Here is a 10,169-nt window from a genome sequence, read left to right on the forward strand (position 1 = left end):
AATAGCCGACGTTAGCCTCACAAAGGCTATTATTAATGCGCTCTCCTTTTTTGACTCGAAGAGGAGTATTGGTTTTCTACAGGTTTTTTTTACCACTCGAAGAGGAGTAAATTTGATTTCTTTTTACAATCCAAAGACAGTAAGACGCTGTCTTTAAGTTTTGTTTACGCTTACCTTTTGATCACGTTTTTTGTTATAGCTGCGAAGCTGTAAGCTGAGCGAAGCTATATTGCGGTGCTCTTGGTTTTTTACAAATTTGAATTGTATTGGGGCGCTGTCTTTTTTTTTAAGATCTGTTCACACATTTTCATGATTTTTGAAGTCAAATTGGAGTAGTGATTTTGGTCACGCCGAAACAGGAAGTGGAGCGAAAAAGCGAGTGGTTTTGCGGCGTGAAAATTTTTCGCTTTAAATTTAAATTGGAGTGAGAAAACGGTGTTTGAACAAAATTTCGCTTTCTCGCTAGTGGTTTTTTGTTCACATGCGGCAATTTCACTTTGATTTTTACTGTTTTTTCAGTTTTTTGGATAGGATTTTTTTCTAAATGGTTTTCCAATCCATTCATAGTCCGTTTTAGGTCTAGTTTTCTGTTTAGTCAATGAAAATTCTTTGAATTGTACGTCAGGACTTGTCCTGCTATGGTTTTTTGTTTCGTCGTCTGACGCTCTTTTTTCGTTTTACATTTGTTCACACAGCAAAGCTGAAAAAGTCAAATTTTCTGAATGACTTCTTCCTCTCACTGACGGCATTTGCGCGCGTGACGTCATTTCTCACTCACTTTAGCAAAAAGGTTTTAATTTATTTGCGTGATTAGATTTTGATCATACGTGACTTACCTCACTCAATAAAATGACTTTTGCACTTTGAAACTTAAGTTTAATTTGAGTTTGTTTAAGGTCAAGGGAACTCATATGTGCAGTAAAGGTCCCTAATAAGAGGCTTCTGTGGAATGAATTTTAACAAGCGTTATTAATTTATCGCTGAATGTTTTTTACCTAGTTTTTTGAGCGGCGTCGATTTTTTTCAATTTAGATCTGTATCTGTTTCTATCTCTAATATATGGCACGCAGGTCTATTCTTTCGCAGCTATTCCGGCAATCTGCCGGCTATGTTTTTTATTTTAATGAGAAGTCAAATTAGAGCAGTGTTTTTAATCACGCTGGAGAAGATAGCTTAATGTTGAAGTCGATAAAAGTGACAATAATTCAGGAATTTGTTTAAGCAGTATAGATTAGACATATTTCTGAATTGTCTCTTATTATACCTCTTATTTTTTGACAATAAAAGTTGCAAATTTTTATCGTCAAGTTATAGTGACTTACCTCTCTCTCAGGTCACTCTCAAAATGACTTTCTTCGCGCGTGATTTACCCCAATGAGTTCCTGACTCAGAAACTGACTTTTCTTAACTTTGTTTCAAAGAGATAAGGTGAAGTGAGTGCGTGTTACTCTAATTGAAAGTTATTTGAGAGGAATTAATAGAAGCAGCAATAGCTTAAACATATTCTTAATCAAAATATAGCATCTCAGCATTTAATTTAAAAAAAAATGTTTTTGGTCTGTTTCTCTTGCTATCTTTTTGAGACTACAGATCTAAGAAGCTATTGCGGCTATTAGTAAGTGCTCTCAAACGAAGGTTGTAGCAATTATATTAGTCCTGTCGGTCTTTTCATGCGATTGTTCGATTGACCGATTTTTCCTCTGACCCATTTGACTTTTCGTTCTCAAAACGGGATAAACAGGCAGCGCCCAGCGAGCATTAAGTGCTCATAGAGTTGACCCCACCCCACCCACTGTTGCCCCACCTCCCCTCCCCCATCAGCCCCGGTGCAACCCCCCCCCCCCCCCCCCCCCCCCCCCGTGGCTAGCTACTTGACGGTCGTTTGAGAGCAATTCGCCCGAAGTTAGTCGGTTATGTTTGTTGTTTCGTTTATCTTGCTTTTCGTTTTGTTATTGTGTTTATTAGCCGAATTGAGAAACGACGATAGCTATTCTCCAACTTTAAAGTGTCTGAATAATTCCTATTGTGGTCGTGATCTATTAACTTTGACGCCTCTGATTTTTGAAACCAGTTTGATTGTTGGCAACTATCTTTTTTTTCCTTTTCGCTCCTTTTTTTTTTCGCAAAATTGTTCTGTATGAACTTGTCTACGTTAGACGCAGCTCTGATAATTTCGCCGCTATTTGTTTTCGAAGTGAATTATTTTTAATCTCTAATATCTTTTTTGACCCAAAATTGTTGATGTTGAATTCATTATTTTACGCTTTTTTTATTGTAGTTCTGGACCTGTTATTTTGAGCTCGTCATGTTCCTTGAGTACCGTGTTCCTCGTTAATTTCTTTGTTAGTTCATTATATATCGGTTTTCAGGTAAATTGGGCGACGAAGTTTCTTACCTCACTCAGGAACGTGTCTTCTGCACCCGATGATTAAATCTGAATTGAGAATTGAAACGCAATTGAAATTAAATAAGGGCCACCTCAGCTAGATTTTTTGAAAGGAAAGCAGTGTATCTCGAAAGACATTAACGTTTAAAATTAAATTCGAAAGTGAGATAGTACTCAAATGTAGAAACTGCTTTTCCGTTGTTTGGCTAATTAGGTATTCAATTCATAATTTTTTCTTCTAGATAATGTTTTTTTGTCAACCAAATGCTTTGCCTAATTGAATGTTGAAACCTTTTCGTGGAATAAAAGCGCTCACATTTTATAACCTCGTTGCTATTCACGCACGCGCGTCATGATTTTGAGAGTTCGTCATGTTGTACATGAATTGCTCATTATTTTGATTTCCCTTCTCTGCTTGATTTGTTTAAAAAAAAACAGCCAAGAGGGCGAATGATCATGGTCGGAACTTTATGTGCGAACACCCAATTGTTTTGGCTGTTTTTTGTGTTTATTACATTTTACCTGTAGACATTGCTTTCAACAGCAGACACAAAACTGAACGAAAAAAAAGTTGTTGGTAGTTTTTTTAGTTTGATGCAATTATCTGAAGTCGTGTTTTTTAATCAAAAAAGTTCTTTCTTGATCAAATTGACTTTTCATTTTAACTGTTTCGCCTTGACTTCTGTTTTGCTTGCATCAAACTGTTCCATCATTTGCATATTTCAGCATCTGGATTCAATTGGCAGAAATTTACTGCTACAAGTAAAATTGAAAGTGTTCCGAAGTTGGTCTTCTTTTAACTCGAATATTTACAGCTGTCTACAATATGCTCATAAAATTATTTGGCATCGCTCAGGGAAGTTGAAGACTCAACCTCCCTAGTCCCTGCTCCCGGCTCAAGCAAGATCGTAATTCGCCCAATTTTAGTTGGTTTTTGATAGCCGCCGCCAGCTACTCAAATAGCGATTATTTAGCAAGTCTTTTTATTAATAGCCGCCCTCATCTTCTCAGTATTGGGGAGCTGTCTTTTTTTAAGATTTGTTCACACATTTACATGATTTTTGAAGTCAAATTGGAGTAGTGATTTTGGTCACGCCGAAACAGGAAGTGGAGCGGAAAAGCGAGTGGTTTTGCGGCGTGAAATTTTTTCGCTCTAAATTTAAAGTAGTGAGAAAACGGTGTTTGAACAAAAATTCGCTTTCTCGCTAGTGGTTTTTTGTTCACATGCGGCAATTTCACTTTGATTTTTCCTGTTTCGATTTTTTGGTTGGATTTTTTTCTAAATGGTTTTACCAATCCATTCAGAGTCCGTTCTAGGTCTACTTTTCTGTGTAGTCAATGAAAATTCTTTAAATTGTACGTCAGGACTTGTCCTGCTATGTTTTTTACTTCGTCGAACTTTTTCGCTTTACCCATTTTGCCGCTTTTTCGACATTTTGCGTGAAATAGTATGTTCAATTACGAAATGACATCAAAATAAATTGCACTTAAAAATGTTTTTATACAAAAATCAATTTTTGTTGATATTTTCTTTTCTTTCAATCCCAATAGAGTTATGGGAATCAACTGCGGCTATTTTCCGGCAATATGCCGGGTATGTTTAGGTTTGTCGTAGGCTTAAATTGTTTCATATCAAAAACGTCACGATTTTGACGCTTGATTTCTGATTTACTTCGTGCACTGTTTCAACTGAATGTGTTTGGAATTCATTCAAAAGAAATTTGTGCAATATAGTGAATACGGTCAAGTTGACAAGAGCGAATTGAAAAGAAAAAGGATAAACCACTAAAGCATGGCCAAGCGCTCATAGTGTATCAGGGTATCAAAATTTAATAAAAAACGGATGCTAATTTTCAGTCTAGATTAATTGAGTATAATTGTGTAATCGAAATATAAGTTCACATCGCCATCATTTATAGCCCCTTGTGAAGTTTTTCCACCTGAACTTTTTAAACAGAATTGAGCCACACCAGTCGTTTGAGAGGAATTATTCCCGCGTTTTTGCGACGTGTATAACTTAGTCATCGTCCTGTAGTGACACTGAAAGAAATTAAATCCAGAAACACTTTAGTGAAATGTTGGGATCTTTTCTATACTATTTAGTATAGCGTGGTACAATTTTCCATATTGTGTGCCAGCAATATTCCCAAATTAACTGAAGGTGTCTTTGCAACATTTTATAGGAGAATTTTTCCGTAGGCTGTTCTTAATTATTGATAGGTTCTGGTGATAGGTTTTGATAATTTTATATTGTTAGCTGAATTGTTAGAATTTCAATCGTGCTCAGTTATGAGAATGAGTTTTATTTGGGCTATTATTCCATCGTTACCTTAACTCAATAAACTTAATTGCATAACTTTTATGCTGGTGAAAATTAAAGCATGCTTCCAGAAGCTTAGTTTGCTGCAGTTCATAAACTTTTAAGATCTTAATGGCAGTCTTGCTCTGAACCGGGTTCTGTTGCATTCGTGACCTCTACTGGTGCATTCGCTTATAGCTTTTTAACAAGCTAGAAGCCCAAACGTGATTTTCTTGCCGTCAATCTGTTGGTAAAGTTTCAGGTCTAGCATAACTGTTCAATGCAGCTATTTTCAGAGTTTAAGTGATGGAGGATGACATAGAAAGTGACTTCGACTTCACAGGTCAACAGAGAGCTACCTCAAGCAGTGTTTTCAACAGCCTGCATGTCACATTTGACTCACTCATGAACTCCAGGTGCAGTTCCTTGCCAGAGGAGTGGACCAAATTCATATCCATTATGGCCTCTGCCAGATTTCTAAAACAGAGTCTAATCGAAGAAACGAAAGAAGAGCTTCGACAGTTAAGGGTTCGCTCCAAGTTTATCACCGAATGGCTAAGCAAAGGTGCTCAGGCAGTACCGCCTAAATTAAAAGCAATAAGTGACTTGAATGTCATTTTAGCCCATCATCCGTGGAAAGTTAGTTCTAGTAATTACGCTACTTTGTCTGAACTCGGCTGGTCTAGTTCGGAATCATTACATGCAACTCTTGTTCTATGCTTTTTTCATAGTCTGTGTAGTATAGTCGTGGCTAAGGATATTTCATTGGATAGTCTGGTAGAAACGTCAACGTTGACCAAATTTAAAGAGGTTGCCTTCGAAATTCCTCAATCTAGTAACGTAGACACGAATGATGAGTGTTCAGAGGATGTATCGTACAGACTTCGAAAGTGCTCCGATGCCGCAGAATGCAGCTCAGCTAGTAACAAAACATTGCTTCAGTATTTCAGAAGAATGAGGTCTAAAAGCGTTGCTTCAATGTGTCTCGATAGCGATCCTGGCGGAATTGGTAGCGATGCCGAATCGAAGGTGAGAGAGTTCGTCGCGGAGGCATCAAAATTCGTTACAGATAACTTGGAAACGCAGTATGTTGATTTCAAACCTAGAAAAAGTGAGAAAACTAATCGGGAAATAGAAAAGGGCAGAATTGGTTGTATGTTTGGGGTTTCGAGATACGAAGGTAGCGATTCCTCAGCACCCAAGGTTCATCAACCTTACAATTCTTTTGAACAGTTTAACTGGGAAACGGATGGTTATGCCGTAGTTTCGTCTTTACTTCATTCGGCTTACTCCAGTAACGGAGCTAAGTCAGTTGCTTCTTGTTTTGACGAAGTTATACAGTCTGTTCCCTCCTTAACTCTCTTCAGCGAAGACTTCCGCGATCATATTTGGAATTACGTGCATATATTGTTCGGTATTCAGTTTCAGGATTTCGAACATGAAAACGTGAACAAAGTTTTGAAGGTCGACCTGAAGTTGTTCATAAAAGCTGCAGCATGTTATCCTGATCGAGTTACGGAAACTTTGATTAATGAATCGCTGAAGTGTTTCTCGAAACACGAAAGATTTGCAATTAACTTATTAGTGTGTATTGCGCGTTTGCATGTCAGCTTGCTTTATTCACTCAAGGCCTTTTATGACCATCAATGCAATGTTAATGAATTAGAGGACTAGTTACTTAACTTAAAAGTGCACAATAAACCAGATCACAATAAAAATTACACTCATCTTGCTCTCTCTACTGTAACATTTTTTGGAATAGAACTTTGTTTCGTATTTTATTTGGTGCTAAAATGACTGGAAATTGAACCCACGTTGGGTGAATCTGTCTCCTGATTTAATGTTTATTTTTCACTAAATTTTCGTAAAAAATGTTCAAGAAATCCTCATTTTTGTTACTAGCTTAGAGTTTAAACCAAAAAGGTTACGAATTTTTGATCTCTGAGCTGTTAATAATACTGATCTCAAGAGCCGTGCGAATAACCGAGATTCATTAAAATTTTAATAATTTAATATTAAACAAGACTACGCGTGCAAGTCTCTGCCTGGCACAGAAATTTCCATCATACTGACCGTCCCTGAATGTTGATTGTGGGCGATATCAGATGTCGAATATCCTCAAATAAGATTGATCTTTCGCTGTAAATTTGTGAAATAATTCATTCGATAAATAATGACAAGGAGATCTGCGTCTGTGGCGTTAAAACTGTGATATTGAATAAGAGAATACCTTCAAGGTAAAGATTAGACATTTGACAGGACAGCTTTAACATAAGCAATGATAGTTTTAATTTATTTCTGCAAATTTGAATGAAGATTGCGCTGCTTTACTCATTCCATGTTAATTGTTTCAGCAAAGTTCACTTGCAACCAGGAATGATTTTTTTCAAATTGACTTTCATAGGTTTCTGACCACAAAAAAAAATAAAAATTGGAATACAGAATTAATGAAATTACTTTGGTTCATAAATTATTATGAAAAGTTAGCTTCAGAGGAATAGCAGAGACGTAAAAATAAGAACAGGGAAAAAATTGTTCTGACAAATACTTCAGGATTACTTTTAAAATAGTTATTATGGCTGACACAATCTAACATAGATTGCCTTGTTGTCTTTCACAGCAGAAAATTGAATCAGTGTGCCTAAAAAAATTAACAAGTCTAATTGACAATGTAAGTTTTTTCGATTTCTGTAATCTCGGTTTATCCAAATTATTAATTTTTTCTTGTTGAGTTTCGCCTAAGAGTCTTACGCCGAAGTTCAACTCGAGTAGATTGATTTGTTAGGGCGCAAAAATCTTTCATAGCTTTTTATGATTTAATATCTTTTTGGACCATTAAAGATTTATTATCATTGGATCAAAGAGACAGTTATTGTTCCAATATGGGGATTATATATGCGAGGCTGGCTTTCTCCTTCAGGTAAATTTTTGTTTTGTGTTCGTATCGTAGAGAAAAAGAAAAACATCATTTTGAAAAACATCTAGTTTTGATTTTCAAAATCTTAAGTTTTTCAAAAATTTGGAGAAGAACTTGTTGAATTTCAAAGGGACATTTGAAAAAGAGAAAACATCGTCGGGTGAGGGGGTGTAAATAGAGCTGAAATTAAACCTGACAAACAGAAACTTGTAAAAAATTTGTTTAGTTTAAATGGAATTTTGATTGTCATAAGTAATTATTTAGAGTTTCAAGCCCAAAAGCTAACAATTTAAATCTTTTACCAAAATTTTTGAAAAAAGAAGCAATTGTATTTTTCCTGAGAAACAAAATTTCTTTTAACAAAAATATCCCTTTATGGTTTTGGCTGATAAAAAATGAGCCCAAGAATCATTGTTTTCCTGTATTAAAAAGATTTTTGGAAAACAGGACTTCAGGGAACTGACAGTCTCGAAATGGCAAAAATCAACTTTGAAATTATTTTTAATTAAAAGCAGGAAATTGTTTTTGTTTCTAAATTCTATTTTCAGAACAAATCTTCCTATTTCTTCCGAAATTAATATCCATCTTCAGATGTTTCAAAAAATTAAATTAGAATTATCTTTTGAGTACTGTAATAAAATAGATTTTCAAACTGACATGTTCTAGTCGTTGAGCATTTATGTCACTTGAAAAATTAAATAGGTTATTGACAGTGAAACTTATAAATTTTAACGAATATGCCAAAACTTAATTTAGATAAAAACCAATCAGAACAAATCTTCCTATTTCATAGGAATTAATCATTTTATTAAACTTAAAACCGCTGAAACGTAAAAAAAATGTTTTTCTGAAATGCACAAATTAAAGTTTTTTTTTGAAAAGTTAAGATAAAAAGTTTTTTGTTTCGTATTAACTATATTGTCAGCAGAGATCGCTCAAACTACTCTTCTTAAGCATAATGCAATACAGAATAACTGGAGAGTCAGATTCTTCACGGATTCCCAGGTTCAAGAAATTAATATCCATCTTCAGATATTTCAAAAAATTAAATTAGAATTATCTTTTGAGTACTGTAATAAAATTGATTTTCAAACTGACATGTTCTAGTCGTTGAGCATTTATATCACTTGAAATATTAAATAGGTCATTGACAGTGAAACTTATAAATTTTAACGAATATGCCAAAACTTAATTTAGATAAAAACCAATATCCCTCGACTCTAGGAAATGGCTGCTTTGTAGGCTAACCGAAAACGTTCTGTTATTTTTAGAAATGTTATTAAACGAAATATTAGACACACAGGCAGAGTGCGCAATCTTAAAAATTAGAGATTTTACTTAATATTTGGTGCAAATTTCGATTTCAAAAATGATCAAAAAACCTAATTGTGTTTTAAATCTAGCTGGTCCTAAAAATTAATTGGCCCTTTATGCCCATGAAACAGCAAAAATGATTAAAAAACTTTTGAACAAACTTCAAAGATAATTTCCAAGTTCTGTGTTACAATTACGATCACCGATACAATTGCGCCAAAAAGTCCGCACCTCGTTTTTTTTATAAAAGATAAAGAAGACATAGTTAAATGGTGACAGCTAAAAATTGTCTGATTTTTTTTTTAATTGTTTCGGTTTGTTTTTGTGAGTGCGCGTGCGCGCGATCTTTCAGATTGTGCTACATTCATCTTTCTAGAATGTGTAGTAAAGTTTTTGTTTTTGTCTGCAGAAGAAAGACGGTATATGATATTTCAACAAGTAAGTTTCTCCAATTCATACAAGTTACTTTCGTATATTCCCAACCAATTATCTGACCGATTTTAAAGTTGTTTCCGCAAACTTGAGATGTACTTTGGAACATTTTGTGCTACGCAGACTCGTATGATCCGTCTTGTTGAAATCACAAAGGTCTTTTCATCTGGGACCACAGCCATTTTTCAAAAATGTGAAAATTTAAAATATATGAACATTTTGAAAAATGTGAAAACTTTAAAGAAATTCTTATGCTTGCGGCGGATGTGAATGAAGTAGTAGCCGTTCATCGGCTGTTGTTATTATTGACCAGAATTCAAATCAGAGGAGAATGACTTTAAAGGTATTGAAGAATGGAAATTAAATATTGAAGTGGGGGAGAAATTGCTAAAATCGATGAAAGTGACCTTAGATTAATTGAAATGGCAAAATACCTTAATATTGCAGCCCTGTCTAAAAGGTTGATGTGGAAGATGGAGAAACTAAATTTTGAATTTTACAAGCAGTTTTTTTGGAATTGTTTTTGCAAAAATGAGAGATTATTTAGCTATAGTTGGACGATTATTTTTGAATTAATTAGCGGTAATTTTGCATCACATTTGACGAAGGTCAAGACTAATTAGTCAGTGAGTTATTTGTGACTGATTACATGGGGGCACCGTAGTATCCATAAAACTTTTAATTCTACTAAAATTAGACAATATTAAATGAAGTCTCCAACTTATTGCGAGGTGGAGAATTTTTTCTGCCCATTTAATGAAAATTACAGCAACATAATTTGAACGTCTTTAATCGAATTTGTCTCTTCATAAAAGAAAGTT

The 10,169-nt window shown here is 34.8% G+C and overlaps 1 protein-coding gene across 1 annotated transcript; it reads left to right on the plus strand.

Moving 5' to 3' along the window:
• The first annotated feature begins 4,951 nt into the window (after positions 1-4,951).
• Positions 4,952-6,570, plus strand: LOC142340244 (sestrin-3-like). The gene has a single exon (XM_075390769.1). It carries the CDS (start codon positions 4,992-4,994, stop codon positions 6,357-6,359), a length of 1,368 nt encoding a protein of 455 aa, XP_075246884.1. The 5' UTR covers positions 4,952-4,991; the 3' UTR covers positions 6,360-6,570.
• The last annotated feature ends 3,599 nt before the right edge of the window (positions 6,571-10,169 follow it).

This window comes from Convolutriloba macropyga, chromosome 5 (assembly GCF_964194025.1).
Source record: "Convolutriloba macropyga chromosome 5, txConMacr16.3, whole genome shotgun sequence".
NCBI classification, from domain to species: Eukaryota; Metazoa; Xenacoelomorpha; order Acoela; family Convolutidae; genus Convolutriloba; species Convolutriloba macropyga.